The following is an 18,666-nucleotide window of genomic DNA, read 5'->3' as shown; positions in this document are numbered from 1 at the left end:
TTAAAGAAAAAACCTGTGTGTTTAAGAGACGGTTGCATTGTCCCAGTGTGTGTCCTGCGTCCGTGGGGTGGGAAGCGTGGCAAGTGCGCCTCCCGCGCAACTCCCACGGGAGCCAGTTACCAGGCTGGTTTCCCACCACGATTAGGAATAGCTTTGGTGACGACGGCAATTTTCAGAAATGAGTGTAAACGACACGCAGACCATTTTCCCCTTTGAAGCCCAGGAGACGGGGGTGGGGGAGGAGGCAGACACCCAGCTCTCCCCAGGGCCCAGCCTTCCTGCCCCCACCCCCCCACCCCCACTGCTTGCTGTCAGCACTTGTCCTTCCTCTTCACAAGTGTCACTTTGGTGTCTGCAGAGTCACTCATGTCATAGATGTACTAGGACTTTTGAGAAACCTCTCCAACATTTTGGTTTCAGGGACCCCACACAATTTTACAAATTTATGGAGGACACCCCCCGCCCCCCGCCAAGAGCTTTGTTTATATGGGTTATATGGATGGACAGTTATCACATTAAGAAATGGAACTCAGAAATTAAGAAGTACTAATTCATTTAAAATGATATACCCATTACTTTTTGTATAACACTTTAAAATTAAAAACAATTGCCCTGGCTGGTGTGGCTCAGTGGATTAAGCTTTGGGCTGCAGACCAAAGGGCACGGGTTTGATTCCCAGTCAGGGCACAGGCCTGCATTGTGGGCCAGGTCCCCAGTTGGGGGCGTGCAAGAGGCAACCACACATTGATGATTCTCTCCCTTTCTCCCTCCCTTCCCCTCTCTAAACAATAAGTAAATAAATAAAATTAAATGAAAAACAATGAAATCCGCCCCCCAAAAAAACCCTGGAATGGTTGAAGTATATAAAAAAAACCTAGGTTTACAAAGATACGCGATTGGAAAAAGGCTATTTTTTTACAGCTTGTTCCTGAATACCAAACCGAAGTTTGAGGAGTAGTTTCTTAAAAGTTGGAGGCAATGTGAACTGAAAGCAACCTGGACTTCCCATGTTCCTACATCAGCTGCCTGGTGCGTCTCGACCTGGACTGAAAATCGACCCACAAGTGGGGGCTCCAGGGTCAGAGCCAGAGCAGAGCTCAGGGACAGCTTTGCCTGGTGAGTTAGGCCTGCATTTGTCCTGCATTCTCTCTGGTCTGGTGCCTGAGGAGAGAGCAGGCATGGCAACCCCATGGCATCCTGGGGCCTGGTGATGACCCTCTGCTCTCACTGACTGCGGTCCAGGTGTCTTCAGGATAGGGTCTGAAGGTGATTTGTACGACAGCGTGTTTTCCTCTTGCCTGTACAAACTAAGAGTGAACGCCCCCTCCCCTTGCACCCCAGCATGGGCTGGGCATCTCCCATGGGTGCTCCTGGAGAGAAATCAGCACCCCCACCACCCAGAATGAACAAATGATCCTGCTAGCCAAACAGAGCCCTTTTGGAGACAGAAGAGTTGAAGTCAGGTTCAAATGCTAGGCCTGAGTTCGTGCTGCAGTGGGAACATGGAGGCCGGAAGTCCCGGTGCTCAGACTCCGGCTGGTGGCCAGGGCTCATCCTGACCAGGGCAGTAGGAACCTGGTGCACGCAGGATGTTGAAGGCAGCTCTGTCCTGGTGCCACGTAGCCTGGTCCCTGACGCCAGTGCCCTTCTGGGCCTTGGCTGATTTTATTGGCATTTGGGTGCAGAACGTGTGGATGGGGAACTCGGATGAGAGATACAGACTGAGCACACCTGCTCAGATAATAGGCTCGGTAGTTTAATCTTTAGAAAGACAGACTTTTTCCATCACTGGCTTGAGTACATGCTACTGAAAACAATGACAGTGCAACCGTCCTGATTGTACCATTACTGCAATGAAGTTTGCTTGAAAACTTCCCATTCTGGGAAATGGCCTTCAGTTGTCTTCCTGCTGAAGAATGGACAGGGGTTCACGGCTGGGGCCTAAAGAAGACATCTGTTTCCGGCCTCTGTTCCCGCCGTGGGAGCACTCCGAGAGGGCAGTATCCCCCGCCCCCTCCGCCCCGCCCGTTCCGCAGCTTCCAGCAGAGGAGGCAATGATAGTGAACAGATCGGGACAGCTCAGGTGTGCCTCCCTGTTCCGCCCACTGACGCCTCAGCCACCCTCGGGGCCCTCCCCCGCCTGCTGGAGCCCGGCAGACTAATGAATGTGTGACGCTGAAGCCCCACGGCTGCTGGGCTGGGGAGGGCAGATGGGCCCTGGGGACCACCGCCCTGGGGCTCCCGCTGCACCTGCACTTGGCTCACAAGTCAAAGGAAAGCCAAAAAAGCTGAGTGATGTCCCTCTTCCTACGTTCTGTTAAAAAACCCGGCTTTGCATCGCAGCCCTTTACAGAGCGAAGGAAAACGCGTCCCTCACCGCACACCTGGGGGTCTTGCACGGCTCGGGGATGACGGGGGAACTGAGTTTGAGATGATTTTAACTAAACTGAAGTGAGCACACGTGGCCAGGGGTAGGAGCGCCGCCGGGGACCAACACTTCGGAGAACGCGCGGCGCCGTGCAGGTCCTGCCAGGGCACGAACTTGAGAGGACAGCCCTGGCCCGTGTGGCTCCGTGGATCGCACGCGGCCTGCAAACAGCAACCCGAAGGAAAGGCCGCCGGCCGGATTCCGGGACAGGTCCTCAGCCGGGGGCGTTAGAGGCGACCGATCGGTGTATTGTTCCCTCTATTTCTCCCTCCCTTCCCCCGTCCCTGAAAATTAAAATTGACGAGGACAGCGGCAGGATTCGCTAGACAAACGGGTGGAAGGGCGAGAGGCCGACCAGGAGACTCGCACGCTGGCAGCAACCGGGCGGACCTGCATCTAGTGTCGGCGGCTGGCCCTCAAACACGCCTCCCGCCACCGCACCGCGGGGACTGTCGGCGCGGGGAAGGTGTGCGGGGGCCGGGGCGGGGCCAGGGCAGGGCCAGGGCACCGGTCCGCGGGCGAAGGCGCCGCCGCGCACGCGTGTCTAGCCCCGCCGGGCCTTATTTCTCGGCACCTCCCGTCCCGGCGCCGAGCGCCAAGTTAAGTCCCCGGCCCCGCCCCTGCCCTGCGTGCGCGGCCCCGCCGCCTGCGTCACTAGGAAGCGCGCGCCCGGGCTGCTGCCGCCGCCGCCGCCGCCGCCGAATCCCCAACAAGGAGCGGAGCCCGCGGCCGCCACCGCCGCCCCCGCCGCCGGCCCCCGTCGTCCCCCGCTCGCCGGCGCCCGCGCAGGCCCGGCCGCGGCCCAGGTAAGCGCCCGCCGCCCCCCGCGGCGAGGCCTCTCGCTCCGCCGCGCGCCGCCGTCCAGTCAGGGGTCCCTGCGGAGCGTCAGGACGTTACGGCGGGGGGAGGGGAGCGGGGGAGGGGCGGCGGCGCGCGGCGGGCGTCACGGGCGTCACGGGCCCGCGTCAGGCGGCGTCGGCGGCCGCACCCGCCTCCATCTCGCCGGAAGGCGGCGGGCACACGGGGGGCGGCTCTCGGTGTGGGCGCGGGCCCGGGTGGGAGCCGGGGCCCCGCTGGCGCGCGTGGGGCCCGTCTAATGGAGGCTTCGGAAGGAGGCGTGAAGCGCTCGGGACCCGGTGAACTCTGTCACCCCTTTAGCCGCTGACGTTCCTCCTTGGACCGTCCGCTTCTCTGCTCACACCCCGAATGCAGTCTCCGTGCCGGCCAGGTTCCTTTTCCGGACGTAGGAGAAGCCGCGCGTGGGCGCCGTGCGCAGCTTGAGCCCGGGAGCAGCGCGCCCCGGCACCCGGAGTCTGGCCTCCCGCCGGTCCTGACGCTGCGATAAGAGCTCTGGCTGAGGCCTGGCCCCGGGCGGCTGTGCGCCCCGACGCCGTGCGGCCGACGCTGGGCGCTCCGACCCGCCCCCCCACTCCGCTGTCCTGTGCGCGGGGCCCGCGTGGGTCCTTAGTGCGCCGGGGTCTGTGTGTGTGTGTGTCCCGGTCCGGCCCAGTGCCTCCAGGCCATGCTGTCCCCAAGGCGGCGCTTCCTTTCCCAAGGCCGCCTCACATGCCGCCCACACACCGTGTTTTCTTTTTTAAGTTTTACTTATTTTTAGAGGGGAAGGGAGAAAGGGAGAGGGACGTGGGTCGGGTGCCTCTCGTGCGCCCCCCTTCCACCCGCACCCGGGATGTGGCCCTCGACCCAGGCGTGTGCGCCCTGCCCGGGAATCGAACCGGCGGTGCTCAGCCCGGCCGCTGGGTCAGCGCCGCCGTCTTTCCTCCCGGACCGCCGCTCGGGCGCCTCCCTGCGTGGGCCGCTGCGCGGGGGCCGCACCGCTCCCAGGTGCAGGCATCTTGGAGGCCTGACGTCATTTCCTTTCGATAAAGGCCCAGAAGCCAGACGGCCGGACCACGTGCTAGTTTTATGTTTAATTTTTTGGGAAAATTCCATACAACTTTCCTTAGTGGTCACACTGGTTTATATCTACCAACAAGGCACAAGACAGGTTTCCTAAAGGTAAACTCGAATGGATTAAATGGACCCCAAATATAACCAATTAAGCAGAATGCTTGTTCAGAAATTATTTCTTCATAGGCAGTATCTTAAAAACTGAAGACAGGGCTGGGGAGGAATTTCCATATCTATTACAAACATGCAGGCGTTTCTATGAACTTAGAATATTTATAAAAGTATATTCAAACCTAAGACATCTTATGCCGGAACTGGGAGGGGCGGCTGCTCACGGTCTTTTCAGAGCCATGCGCCAACTCCTGTATTTTGGGGGTTGTGTGTGTAGGTGCCAGGTGCAGCCTGGCTGGATGTGGCCAGGGTGTGGCTGAGACCAGAGCCTGGGCGACCTGGAGACCTGGGCGCAGAAACGCAGGTTCCCCAGGAGAGGCAGGACGAGAGGAACCCCCTTCGGGGTGACATCTTCTCTCCATCAATTCGTGGTTGCCCCTGGAGCACCCCCTACTGGGGACCCGGCCCACTACCCGGGCACGTGTCCTGACTGGGAATCGAACCAAGGACCCTTTGGATCACAGGCCAGAGCTGAACCCACTGAGCCACACCAGCCAGGGTTCTCATAGCTTATTTACCTCTAAATTAGTTGGGGCTCAATATCCACCAGTAAGGAGCCCACACCCAGGGCCTAGGACTGGGCGTTGGTGGAAAGGTGAAGCCGCACTCAGCCTGGAGGTGAGGGCTCGGTGTCTGTCTGCACCCCAGCAGTTTTCTGTCCAGTGACTTTGCTGCTGCGGTGGCCGTTAGAGGCAGGGATGCAGTTCTCTGCGCACACGACCTGTTGCTCCGCAGTTTTGAAATCTGGATGAGGACCGCTGCCGGTGGGGGGCACCCTGCCTCTCTGCCTCTCTGGGTGGGAGCGCAGCTCCCCTGGTCCCTGCGGAGCCCCCTTCCGTGCAGGGAGGGGCACCTCAGTCAGGTAGCCGCGCCCTGAGAAAGAAGCACCACAGGTCAGTGCTATTTCAGTGCCTTTTGCTCCCTTCGGTTGTTCCAAAGCCTTCATCTAGAACAAAACTTTAGAAAATGCACGGCTGTGGATGTCAATGAGCTCATTGTGACAGCTTTTAGGGCTGAAAGCCTCTGGGGCAGCCTGGGGACCCAGCCCTGGCTTGCGCAGCAGCCCCGCCCCATGCGGGCGAGTCTCAGGTTGCTGCTGGCTTCAGCGGGACGAGGAAGTGCCTCCTCTGCGGGGACGTCGGAGGTTTTTAAATGTCTTTTCCTGAGTTTTTACACTGCCTTTCATTCCCTCGCGTGTTTGCTATGCCCTCCTAAAGCGGGGAAGGAGGGCTGCCCGCGTCCCGGCCTCTGGTCATCAGTTCTGGAATTTGGACGCGTTCGGAGGGATTCTTCACAGTGAAACCGATGTGTGTTTCGGAACCACACACTCTGCCCTGGCCTCTGGGCCCCTCACGCCCTGCTCATCACACTCCCCCCCGCCCCCCGCAGGGCAGGGGTGGTGTCTCCCAGCTCCCCCTGCACTTCCCACTGGGGTGCAGCCTCTCTCCGCAGCATTAAACTCCCCTCACCAGGTTGCCTCTGTGTGTTTTGGGGTCAGGGGTCACTGCAGGTGGGTGGTCGGGGAAGCCCTGGCTCCTGCATCTCTCTGGCTTGCCAACTTGCCTTGCCTGTGGCTTCCTCAAGTTGTCTGCAGACCCAGCCCTGGCTAGGAAGGTGCAGAGCCCCCAGGTGCTGCTCCATCCCGGGACAGAAAGAGCTAGGGTGGGTCTGCAGGCCTTTCCAGCAGACGCTCAGCAGACTGTCTGGGGGCTGGATATGGTAAGCGAGTGTCATTTACAATCACTGGAGCCCTTGAGGCCCAGTTTTAACACTGGCCACTGAATCTGGGCGAGTTACCTGGCAGAAGGCTTAGTTACTGTGACTTCGTAGGGAGCGCAGAACAGGCTGGTGGCTTCTCCCCAGTGTGGTCTGGGCCCCACCCCTGGGGTAGGTGCTCACGTTGCCAGCAGAAGTGTTCCTGCCCATCCAGTGCTGGGCAGGTGATGTGTAAAATGAAGTTCTGAAGAAGTTTCTCTTCCTTTTTTTTGGCAAGTTTTTATATTCTCTACTTTCTAGCATATATCTAGTCCTAATAAGTTATCCTGTTATAATAGTATTAAAAAAGGTGGGTTGTTTTATTTTTTATTACGGCAAAATGCACAGCACATAAACTTACCATTTTAACCATGTTCATGTGGACAGCTCAGCGCCATTCCATCCCTTCCCACCACTGTGCAGCCATCCGCACCCAGAACTTTCTCACCTCCCCAGACTGACACCATGTCCCCGTCCCACTCTGCCTGCCCTGCCCCCCGCTCTTGGAATCTCTGTCTGTAGAATTGGACTATTTGTTTTCGTGTCACTGACATAAGTGGGACCTACAACACTGTCCTTTCCCATCTGGCCCACTTTATTCAGCATGACTTCGTCAAGGCTCCCCCGCACTGTAGCAGGTACCGAATCCCATTTCTTGTCAAAGCGGAGTCCTGATCCCTTGTGCGTGCTGACCACACCATTTGCCCACTTGTTTCTTTTTAAGATTTTATTTGTTTATTTTTAGAGAGAGGGGGAGGGAGAGAGCAAGAAAAGGGGAGAAACATCCATGTGTGGCTGCCTCTCAATGTGCCCCCAGCTGGGGACCTGGCCTGCAACCCAGGCCTGTGCCCTGACTGGGAATCGAACCAGCGACCCTTTGGTTCACAGGCCGGCACTCAATCCACTGAGCCACACCAGCCAGGGCGTCCACTGTCTTGATGGGTGTGTGGCCAGCCGGTCCCCTGCTTGTGTCCGCTGGTTTGTGCAGGTCTGTGTTAGTCCTGGCTCTCAGGTATTTTGGCTGCTGGTGTCTGGAGGTGGGATTGCTGGTCACTTGGGAGGAGGAGTATACTTCCTTCATTGGAGACTCCCAGGCTCCCTTTAGGTGCCTTTGTGGGTTTCCCTCCATTTCCCCTGCCCAGGGACAGGACTTGTCACCGACTGCTTTCTTTTCCGAATTTAGAGGGAGGGTAAGGGAGGGAGAGAAACATCAATGTGAGCGGGAAACATTGATCGGTTGCCTCCCACATGCGCTCCGACTGGGGACCAAACCCACAACCCAGGCAGGTGCCCTGACCGGGAATTGAACCTGCCACCTTTTGGTTTATGGGACAAGGCTCCAACCCACTGAGCTGCACCGGCCAGGGCTGTGGCTGCTTCCTATGCATAGCTCTGGATTGTGGCTGGGGATGTGGAGGCAACAGGTAACAGCCAGAGACTCCCCTGTGGGCAGTCTGCTGGGACCCTGGCCTCCTTCCCTGCCCCTGCCCTGACTCTGAGCTTTCAGGCCCAGGTGCTGGTCCGCGTGCTCTGCTCAGGGACCTCAGCCCTCACATGGTCAGGACGGGCAGTTGTGCCCACTCCATTGTCACCAGTGGTCCAGGAGCAGCCCTTGTCTTTTCTGTCAAAAAGTCGTGTCTGGGACAGACATGAGAACTTCTGTGAGCCTGGGCCCTGCCTGTTCTTTCCTCCAGGACGTGGGACCCTGGCAAAGTGACGTCTTAGTCCTGAGCACCCCCTTCTGCAGAGCCATGGCGACCCCTGATGTCAGCGTGCACATGGAGGAGGTGGTGGTGGTGACAACCCCGGACACTGCGGTGGATGGCAGCGGCATGGAGGAGGTCAAGACGGTGCTGGTGGCAACCAGCCTGGCGGCTCACGGGTGAGGATGGGCCCGTGCTGGGTGGTGGGGCTGGCAGTCGCCGACGCGGAGAGTGTGAGGCCCGTGGCGCATCCCTCCACCATGGTGTTCTGCACCTGCCTAGAGTCTGCCTGCGCAGGTGTGCGGCCCAAACGGGATGTCACGTCACTGGGACAGAGGTGACGCTTCGTCCTTACCCTTGACACCTGCGGGCACCAGATGGGGGGTAGGCAGGTGGGTGGAACCACAGAGTCAGTGAGCCTGGAGATCCGGGGTGACCAGGTCTCTAGGGTTTCCTGATTGCTGCTCATAGGCCCCTCTTCTCCCTGCCAGCCCCTTCCTTCTGACCCCTCCTGACCCCCTCCTGCCCTGTGAGAGCCTGTGTGCTGCTGCCCCTCATCCTGCGACCCCCCATGGTCCTGCCCTGACTGCCCTCAGGACCCTCCCCAGGGCCTGCAGCCCATCCCAGTGTCCCTGAGCCCATGTGCTCGGTGCCCGTTCCCTTGGCCCCTCCCTCCCGGGCCTGGCCTTCTCTGCTGCTGCCAAGACGCTGGCCCTCCGGGCTCAGTCAGGCGCTCTGGTCACCCACACCACCCACACCTTCCGGGGACCCCCGAGCGGCCAGTTGTCCCCATTCCCCTGTCCAGGCCCGGGGCAAACCCCTGCTGAGGGAGGGGTCTCTGGACCTCAGCCTTCTCTCTAAAACTTGGTGTTTTTGGTAGTTTCGTGACCACATGAAGTCACTGTAACAGGAATAACCAACTTTGCTGAGGAAAGAAACGGGTTAGAACTCCCGCTGAAGTGCCGGGGCCTGCACACCGCGTCGCGCCCGTTTCACACGCCAGGGGCCGCATGGGCCCCTGAGACGCAGCTGTGAGCCAAAGCCCACCTGCAGGAGCACCTGACGCGGGTGCGGCGCGGTGGCTGTCAGCAGAGGTCCCCTGACCTGCACGGGCTCTGGGCTGCGGACCCAACTGGGAAAGGCCACAGAAGCAGCAGCAGAGCTGCGCGTGAGTGTCGGGGCGCACTCATGTACCCCCCTCCGTCCTCCAGGGGCGACCTGAGCGAGGACAACGTGGAGACGGAGAACGCGGCGGCCGCGGCCGCAGCTGCCTTCACAGCGTCCTCGCAACTCAAGGAGGCCGTGCTGGGTAGGTTCCTGCAGGTAGCCCACAGGGAGAGGTGGCCCGGGGATGCGGCCTGGCTGTGTCCCCCCTTGGTTGTTGGGGCCCCCGCGCCGCAGCTCTGCTCATTGGAAGTGTCACTTGATGTCCTCAAGTGGCTCTTCAGTTGACCTGTGGTTTCACACCCTCATGCTGGTCTTGCTGTAGTTGAAGTGACATGTGAATTGGGCTGAAACCCTAACCCCAGGACCGGGGTGCCCCTGCCCAGCTGGCCCTGGCCCGGCCCTTCCTGCACCCCAAGCTCTGGAGGCCTGGGCCTCCAGCTGCTGCTGCCCTGGGACAGGAGCACTCTGGAGCGGCTGTGACTGACTCTGTCTTGCTCTGTCCCTGTCTGTGCACCTGGTGAGCAGTGAAGGTGACTGAGGAGGGGGAGAACCTGGAGGCGGAGATCGTGTACCCCATCACCTGCGGGGACAGCAGAGCCAACCTCATCTGGAGGAAGTTCGTGTGCCCCGGCATCAACGTGAAGTGTGTGCAGGTGAGGGCCTGACTTAGCCAAGCACACGCCTGAGCACTGCTGCGGTGGGTGGGTGGGGGGCGTGACCTGTGCTGCGGCTGTCCCGGAGGCCGAAGTCCACGGCTCAGGTGGCAGAGGAGGACATGCTGAGCCCATGAGGAAGGGCACAGGAAGTCACCCTGTTACAGGGGACAGAGGCAAAGCAGGGATCCGGAGCTGGCCACAGAGGCCAGCGGGGAGGGGAGGCGAGGTCTTGGACACGGGACAGCAGGTCTGAGAGCTTCCAGGATGGAGGGAGGTAGCCATTCGTCCAGGAGACCGGAGTCCCAAACTGTGTGAATGGGCTCCGGGGCGCGGCCCCTGTGCCCTGTGGGACAGACGCACATCAGTGGCTCCTGGCAGATGGGGTCCTAGCTCCAGGGAAGGAGAGTCTGCAAGCCCCTGCGGTCGGTCACAGCGCACCCCGTGTCACGTACACCAGGAACAGCCAGTGGAAAATCTCCCGCGTGAGAGCCAGCAACAGCTGTCGGGGTGGCGGGGCCGTGAGCGGCCTGGGACAGCCTTGCGTCAGAACACCGCCATCGAGGAGGACGCAGGGCCCGTGCTGGGCAGGGTTCCAGTTGCTCACGGAAGAGCAGCAGACGCTGACCGAGGGAGTCCTAGGCAGGCCCGACTGCGCGCTGTGGAGACGTGGGGTTGGGACGCGGGTGCTGCTCCGGTTCCAGGGACCCAGATGCGCCGCCCGCCTCTCCCGCTGCCTGGGGCCTGTGTGAGCCCTGAGCGCTGCCTGTGGGTGAGGTGGGAGGTCAGTGCTGCTTCCCAGGACTGGACGGGGCCCGTGGGCAGCCTTGCGGTCGGGAAGCGGACACGAAGTGAGTCCTCACTCAGCAGCGACTGGCTCTTGGAATCCGACCTCAAGAAAAATGTGGTCTAAGGAAACCAGGTCTGTCCTTGGCTCCATGACGTAGATGAGAGTTAGCTCCTGCAGGACACTTCTGGTCAGAAACACGTCATCAAACTTCTTGGGGTGGCCTAAAAGTTCGTTCAGTTTTAAAGTAAAAATAAAAGAGTTTTTCATTTTCCCCAACAACTTGATTGAACAGTGTATTCACAGTTCTGTTCCACTGCCTCTGCCATCTTTCAGGCGACTTCACCGTTCCATCCTCCCAGCACTTTTCTATCTCTTTGAGCAAAGAACTGTCCCAGGTGCCTTCTGCAGCTGCCAGGGAACTGAAATTTGTCTCCATTTAGAGAATTTTGGAAAGACCAAAATAAATGGAAATCTGAAGGTGCGATGTCTGGTGAATACGGCGGATGAATCAGAACTTCCAGGCCAGGCTGTGATAGTTTTTGCCTGGTCGTCAAAGAAACATGCAGTCTTGTGTTACCATGATGGGAGGTTATGTGTTTTCTGTTGACTAATTCCGGACACTCCCCCTCGAGCGCTGCCTTCAGTTGGTCTGACCGGGACCAGCACTCTTTGGAGTGGACCATCTGGTTTTCTGGGAGGAGCTCAGAGCAGAGGACTCCCTCCCAGCCCCACCGTGTACGCAGCGTCGCCTTCTGCGGGTGAAACTGGCCTTGGAGAGCCTGGCGGCGGTTCACGCCGTTCGCCCGTGATTCTCCCTGTTCCGTGTTGTGACAGCGTATCCACTTTTCATCACCCGTCACAACTTGTTTTAAAAGCAGAACAATTTTGTCATGTTTCAGTAGAGAATGACATGCAGAAATATGGTCAAGAAGGTTTTTTTCACTTATGTGGAACTCAAACATCAAAGTGATTAACACAACTGAGCTGGTGCAAATGATTTTCCAAGCTTGATTTGGATATTTTGAATATGTTGGCTGTCTCCCACATGATAGACCGTTGACCGTTCTCAGTCTGATCGCTGTCAACTTCAGCGTGTCTGCCCGACCATGGAGCATCGTCCAGAGAGAAACCTCCAGCACGGACCTTCTCAAACCACCTCTGACACGTTCCGTGAGCCACAGCCCCTTCTCCATGCACGGCACACGTCTCTTTTTGCGTTTCAGTTGTGCTCTTACCTTTCTTGAAACAGCAAACATAATCTGCCAAAAATCGTTGCTTATTTTCTTCCGTCTTCAGTGTTAAAGCGGCTGCACAAAAATTCCCCAATTTTGATGTGTTTTTTTTTTTTAATGCGTGTTGATATTACAGCGGTCACAATACACTCTAGCAAAATTGTTTCGAATAAAGTTGAAGACAGCTAAGCACTACTGGTACCCAGGGGCTTCCTGTCCAGACCGAGTCTGCGTCTGGTGGCCCAGGTCAGCCTCCTCGGCCTCGTGCACCAGTGAGCCTGCGCAGGGTCTCGGTCTGGACCGCAGCCAGCTTACGGAAAAAAAGCAAATTAACTGTTGGGCCGACCTAAAAAGACTCAAGATACTTCTGATATAAAACACTGAAGAAAGATGAATAAAAACAAGTCCGATCATTGTTTCCCCATGGTGATCCCAGCTCAGGGCCCAGGCCAGGGCATCTCAGGGCAGGTAGGCAGGGCAGGTGGTCGTACGGGAGCTTCCGGGAAGGCAGGCGTGAGGGTAAAGAAATGGGAACGGAAGCTAAGGTGCCGCTGCCGCACCAGCACCACATCTTAAGAAGGTTGTACGTGGGACCCAGCGTGTGTCGCGCGGCCATCTTTGGCAGGGGTGTGAGTGGGACCGCATAGCTCTGGACTCTTGCCTGCCTGGACCGTGACTGCCCCTGCCCATCTGAGTGGGATCGTGTGTCTCCCTATGCTCAGTGTGGGAAAAGGCAGCTGCCCAGGGAAGTAGGGGGGCTGGCCACACTGCCACACCTGCGCCACGTCTGACGGAGACAGGTGAGGCGCTCTGTGCCCGGCGGCGGCTGGGTGATCTGGGCTCGGCCTGATGCAGACAGCAGGGAGTCCCCGAGGGAAACGCCCGGGGAAGGGCAGGCCCTGGGCCGGGCCGGGGTCCAGCGAGTGTCCAGACGTGCGCCAAGACCGGTGGAGCTCCCATCTCCAGCTGCTTCTCTTCCCAGCAAAATGCAGCTTTATTCTGATTTGGGTCCCATGGTTGCTCGTTGAACAGGACTGTGAGTAGGGTAGTTGACCTCTTGGGGCCGTCTGAAGTGCCAGCCGTGGTGGCACTAGCAAGCCCGACCTGCAAGTGGGGGGATTGTCCCCGGCGTCAGCATGGGCACACGTGCGTCACGGGGCGCTGTGTGGGTGGTGGGCCAGGCTGGGCGCTGCTGCCCCACACGCTGTGTCCCGTGTGCCTTTGCCGGGACCTCGGCGTAAGGTCCTCACGAGGTGTGCTGGTGCCACAGGTGGCCCCTCCCAGACGGCAGCAGGCCAGAAGCCACGCCCCGTCCCACCTGAGCTGTTTTCACCCTGTGCCAAGGCCGCTGCGGCTGACCCCTGTGAGGGCCTGAGGACGGGCCCGCAGCTTCTCTGTGCCTGGCGCCAGCCTTAGCCCGCACCCCTTCCCCAGGCCGCGCTCTGGACCGGCCAGGCGGGGGGTGCATCCTGACTGCTCTGCTGTGTCCCCTCCACAGTATGACGAGCACGTCATCAGCCCCAAGGAGTTCGTGCACCTGGCCGGCAAGTCCACCCTGAAGGACTGGAAGAGGGCCATCCGGATGAACGGCATCATGCTCAGGTGGGCATCCGTGGAGGGGAGGGGCGGTGTCTACAGGCAGGCGCGTGCGGGTGACCGCTCCAGACGCCCTCCCCGGGGGACATGTGTTGTCCTTGCTTTTCTGTTGCTTTGGGGTCTTGAACATGAGGCACGTTTTGGACATGCGGACAGTAGACACAGTCCCGGGCTGCCTGGCCACGGCCACACGGACGCTGTCCAGCCCGTCGTTCTGTCGCAGCCTGAATCCCGCCAGTTTCCCCCTGGAGGCGCTGTGGCCGTGCTGCAGTGAGCACTCGGGTGGCGCAGCATTTGTGCCTCAGGGACACGTGGCCGTCTTGCAGCCGGCCGGCCCTCTGTGCATGCAGAACACCCAGGTCACTGCTGGGTGGCCGCCCCAGATCTGCAGGTGTGCCCAGAGCCCCAGGTCTGGACCCTGCTGTGCGTGTTTGTCCACTCGTCTGGGCACTGTCCTCTCTTGCTTGGGGGCTTCCTGTTCAGACCGTGTCTGCGTCCAGTGGCCACAGGTCAGTCTCCTTGGCCTTGTGTGCCGGTGAGTCTGCACAGGGTCTCGGTCTGGACTGCGGCCTGGCCTGTGAGGCAGCTCGGCTGTGCCAGGCCTGCTCCCGGGCCTTGGTGAGGGGTTTGCTTCGTCCTCAGACACCTCCTTTCCTTCGACACTGGTCGGCGGCTCCTGGTGGCTCCACGCAGACGTCCAGTCTGCACCCAGGGGCTGCAGAGTCTCGCGGGGTTCTTGCTCTCCTGCGTCGGACTCTTGGCCGTGTCTGACCCGCAGGCGTCCCAGCGTGGGCCCGTCACAGGTGGCCTTCTGACCCCTTCCGACCCAAGACTCCACGCTCACAGCCCCAGGAGTGTTGCCCCCTGGTTCTCACGTCCGACACTTCCTGCTTTGGTGTCACACTGGCCCTGACTGGAAGGAAGGGTTTCCCATTGCCCGAGCCATCGCGGGGCCCCCAGAGATGTGTCTGGCAGTGTCGGTGTAGCTGTGACAGGGCTTCTCTCCAGTGGAGCAGCTCTTGCTATCCTCGGCCATGCATGGCTACTGCAGGGGTGCCTGTGGCCCTCACCAGGGAGCCCCGACAGCAGCCCTGGACCTTCCCCTTGTGAGCTTCAGCCTGGGCTGCGACAGGCAGAGGCCCTGCCACCACATCTCCTGTCCTTGAGCAGCAGAGTCCTGGTCCCCTCAGCCCACTCAGCCATCCCTGGTTTTCTAGAGAGTGGGTGTCGGGGGGGTGATGGGCTGTTTCACTGATCGGGGGCCAAGCTGGGTGGGAGCCTGTGGAGCCGCCCGGCCCCTTGCAGCTTGAGCTCGCAGCACAAAGGCAGAGGGGCGAGGCTTCTCCCAGCCGGTGCCCATCAGCTCCATGAGGTCACTTCCCCTGGCCAGGGCCATGCGCCTGGCTGCAGTGGGTCCCCACCTGAGCCTAGTGCTTTGTACTCCTGGGCAGGCCTGTCAGTGGCCTTCCCCCACCCCCCTGCCTCCCACCATGGCCTCAGTGACCCGGCTGGGACCCAATGACATGCGGTGGGCAGGGCTCGAGTCCAGTCACGTGCGCAGACTGGGGCTCCGCACAGGGGACGCTCTTGTCTCCTGGCAGGAAGATCATGGACTCTGGGGAGCTGGACTTCTATCAGCATGACAAGGTGTGCTCCAACACCTGCCGCAGCACCAAGATCGACCTGTCGGGGGCCCGTGTGTCCCTGAGCAGCCCCACTCCGGCAGAGTACCTCCCGCTCACGCCCGCCACCGCTGACGGTATGTGCCATGCCCGCTCCCAGTCACCAGCCCCTTCTGCTGGCCACCACACTGGGCAGGCAGGGGGAACCCGGGGCCCCTCAGCCAGCAGCCACCTCCTCCCTCACTTTGGCGGTTGGAACCTCTGTTTTGTTGGCGGGGACAATTCAAGTACTTTTTCTTTTTAGGCCACTTTTTTCAAAAAAGATTTTATTTATATCTAGAGAGAGGGGAAGGGAGGGAGAAAGAAAGAGGGAGAAACATCCACGTGTGGTTGCCTCTCATACGTCCCCAACTGGGGACCTGGCCCGCAAGCCAGGCCTGTGCCCTGACTGGGAATCGAACCCGCGACCCTTTGGTTTGCAGGCCGGCGCTCAGTCCACTGAGCCACACCAGCCAGGGCTGAGCCACTTTTATTATAAAACATAGAGACTCCTACGGAGGGGCGTGTGCGGAACAGCAGAGCCCAGGCGGGGCCACCAGCAGCTCTGACCAGCAGGGTGCTCCCGCGTCCGCTCCCAGCCACCCCGCCCCTCGGGCCCCGCTGGCTGGGCCCGTGCTGGTGTCTGCGGCCGCCCTGCAGTGGCCATGACGTCCGGGTTCGTCCAGCTGTTTGAATGGGCATTTTTCTTAAAACCGGAGTGGGAATGAGAGTAGGTCCCCGGTTCCCTCTCGTGTTGCCTGGAAGTGATTTCATGGAGTCGTGTGTCCCAGGGTGTCATTTGCACCGTCACGGTGCAGGGCCCGTCTGGGCGAGCTGCATGTGGTGGGGGCTGTTTGCACCCCACAGCCGGCCTGGCGTCGAGGGGGCGGGGCCTGTGCTGGAGGAAGCCAGAGGCTGGGCAGTCGTGAGGGGCCCTGGCCTGGCAGCGGGGACCCCAGTGTGGCGGTGCTGGCGCTGGTCGTGGGCCCGGGTGCTTCTGTCTGTCCTTGCTGCTCCGTGTGTCTGGGGGGCCTGCAGTTAAACAGGGAGAAGCAGGTGCCGTGCGAGGTTGGGCCCCTCTGCACAGGGCACGGCTTTGTCAGCTTGCGCGTTGCGGCGAGGCAGGCAGGCTCACCTGCTCCCATCTTGGTTGCAGTGAACGGGTCTCCTGCTGCCATCACCATAGAGACCTGCGAGGACCCCGGTGACTGGACCACGGCCATCGGAGGTGCGGCTGCGTCCCGCGGTCTCCCCCTGGGCGGGGCCTGCGCAGCCGGGGAGGGCGGGCGGTGCAGGGGGCCGGGCCTGTGCTGGAGCAGGTGCCGCAGCCTGCGGCCTCCACCTGCGGGCCCCCTGGCCGGCTCAGGCCCCACTTGGTGGGGGACGCTGCTGGACCCCAGAGCTGTGTTCCCCGCAGGCCCGTTGCTCCTCCTGAGGTTGGAAGCCTGGGGTGGGCCTGGCAGGACTTCCTATCTCTGAGCCTCCCCTGCCCTCCCAGACGACACGTTTGCCTTCTGGCGGGGGCTCAAGGACGCTGGCCTGCTGGACGAGGTCATCCAGGAGTTCCACCAGGAGATGGTGGAGACCATGAAGGGCCTGCAGCAACGGGTGCAGGAACCCCCGCTGCAGCTCCGAGGTGAGGGGGAGGCCCGCAGGGCCCCTTCCCACAGAGCAGGGCTGGGGGCTTGGCTGGCTCAGGGCGCAGGAGGTGTGGCGGGCCCCTGACGCTCTGAGCCGAGCCCAGTGGCCTCTGTGGGGGCCGGGGGGCAGCTCGTCCTGCTCCCCCAGGCCCTTCCTTGACTCCCCGCGCCCTCTGCCCTGCAGACGCCATCCTCCTTAACAACATTGTGCAGAACTTCGGCATGCTGGACCTGGTGAAGAAGGTGCTGGCCGGCCGCAAGTGCCAGATGGACCGTTCGCGGGAGCAGTACGCCCGCGACCTGGCCGGTGCGTGGGGGCCAACGTCTGTGCTGCCGGCAGGGCAGTGACGCTCAGACCACTGCCGTGGGGGGGCCAGGGGAGTGTCTGGGCTTCTGCGGCACTGCACATGGCTGCTCCCAAGAGGAAGTGGCAGAGATATGAAAAGACAGACCATGACCCAGAGCCCAGTTTGTGGTGGCCGTGGTTGTCTTTCCCTGCACCTCCTTGGTGCCTGAACTCACGGGAGTGCGTGCATGTGTGCGTGTGCGCGTGCGTGTAGAACAGACTGGTTACACGTGCTGTTTTCATCTAGTTTTTACCTAACGTCATGAGAGCAGCTCTTCACACAAAACATAGGTGGATCAGAGCGTGGCAGCTCAAGACAGCATGTGTGTGGTCCCTGTCCTGACAGAGTGACACTCTGTCCCCGTCCCCACATCCCTGCGATGACGCTGTGTCCCCATGGTGACGCTCTGGCCCTGTCCCCACGTCCCTGCGATGACGCTCTGTCCCCATGGTGACGCTCTGTCCCTGCGGTGATACTGTCTCTGTCCCCGCAGCCCTGGAGCAGCAGTGTGACGAGCACCGCCGACGGGCCAAGGAGCTTAAGCATAAGTCCCAGCACCTCAGCAACGTGCTCATGACGCTGACGCCTGTGTCCCTGCCACCCCCCATGAAGCGGCCCCGGCTCGCGAGGGCCACGTCCGGGCCGGCCGCCATCGCCTCGCAAGTGCTCACCCAGTCTGCCCAGATCGCACTGAGCCCGGGCGTGCCCGTCTCCCAGCTGACCGGCGTGCCGCTCGGCAAAGTGGTGTCCGCTCTGCCCTCGCCCGCGCTGGGCAAGGGCTGCTCCCAGCTGGCCCCGTCCGGCTCCCCCGCCTCGCCGCTGCTCGGGGGCTACACCGTGCTGGCCTCATCGGGCACCACCTTCCCTGGCACTGTGGAGATCCACCCGGACGCGTCCAGCCTCACGGTCCTGAGCACGGCCGCCGTGCAGGACGGCAGCACTGTGGTCAAGGTGGTCAGCCCCCTGCAGCTGCTCACCCTGCCCGGCCTGGGCCCCACCCTGCAGAACATGGCTCAGGTGTCCCCCGGGGGCAGCACCATTGTGACAGTGCCCACGGGGGCCGTGGAGAGCGCCATGGCAGCCCCAGGACCGGAGGAGCACGCAGCCACCATCGAGGTGACCGCCATGGCTGAGGGCCAGGAGCACAAGTAGCCACTGGCGGAGGGTGAGGCCCCTTGTGGGCAGGGGACCAGCCCTCTCCTCGGGTTGCGGTGCGTCACGTGGGGCTGCTGAACCAAAGAGAGGGACCGCCCGGACGGATCTGGAGGAGAGCGAAGGACCGAAGGCGGCAGCAGCGTGGGACGCCCGCCGGGCTTTTCGTTCTGAACTTCTTCCCCCCGTTTTCTTGGGAAATATATTTTTCCATCTGTTGCTTATTAATACTGTTTACACAGTGGGCCTGACCAGGAGCCAGACGAGAGGACGCGCAGCCCCGCTGTGGCGGGACACAGGCAGCGCCCGGGAGCGGGCCTGCCGCGGCCACACGGCCATGGGCACGTCACTCGCACATGTCTTGGGGACCATCCCCAAGGGTGGAAAGCCACGGATCCTATGGATTTGGTTTCTTCCCACAGTTTTCTGTAGGTTTAGTGCAGCCGGCACTCTGCTCCCCGTC

The 18,666-nt window shown here is 60.9% G+C and overlaps 1 protein-coding gene across 1 annotated transcript; it reads left to right on the top strand.

Moving 5' to 3' along the window:
- Window positions 1–6,536: 6,536 nt before the first annotated feature.
- GMEB2 (glucocorticoid modulatory element binding protein 2) lies at window positions 6,537–18,431 on the top strand. Its single transcript, XM_090286665.1, has 10 exons — window positions 6,537–7,250; window positions 7,957–8,144; window positions 9,177–9,274; window positions 9,655–9,785; window positions 13,306–13,409; window positions 15,005–15,162; window positions 16,221–16,292; window positions 16,563–16,700; window positions 16,889–17,011; window positions 17,545–18,431. The coding sequence occupies exons 1-10, from the start codon at window positions 7,050–7,052 to the stop codon at window positions 18,201–18,203; spliced, it is 1,872 nt and encodes a 623-aa protein (XP_090142791.1). The 5' UTR covers window positions 6,537–7,049; the 3' UTR covers window positions 18,204–18,431.
- The last annotated feature ends 235 nt before the right edge of the window (window positions 18,432–18,666 follow it).

The sequence above is a fragment of the Furipterus horrens genome, unplaced genomic scaffold (assembly GCF_987537825.1).
Source record: "Furipterus horrens unplaced genomic scaffold, mFurHor1.1.pri manual_scaffold_8, whole genome shotgun sequence".
Taxonomy (NCBI): Eukaryota; Metazoa; Chordata; class Mammalia; order Chiroptera; family Furipteridae; genus Furipterus; species Furipterus horrens.
The sequence above is the reverse complement of the archived record's forward strand: the minus strand, read 5'-3'. Positions and strand labels throughout refer to the sequence as shown.

Excerpts from the sequence above, each read along its gene's own strand:
- GMEB2 (XM_090286665.1), top strand. The coding sequence starts at position 7,050 with ATGTGTGGCTGCCTCTCAATGTGCCCCCAGCTGGGGACCTGGCCTGCA. Across the intron at positions 15,163-16,220 it reads CACGCCCGCCACCGCTGACG|TGAACGGGTCTCCTGCTGCC; the intron begins GTATGTGCCATG and ends TCTTGGTTGCAG. Across the intron at positions 17,012-17,544 it reads GTACGCCCGCGACCTGGCCG|CCCTGGAGCAGCAGTGTGAC; the intron begins GTGCGTGGGGGC and ends CTGTCCCCGCAG.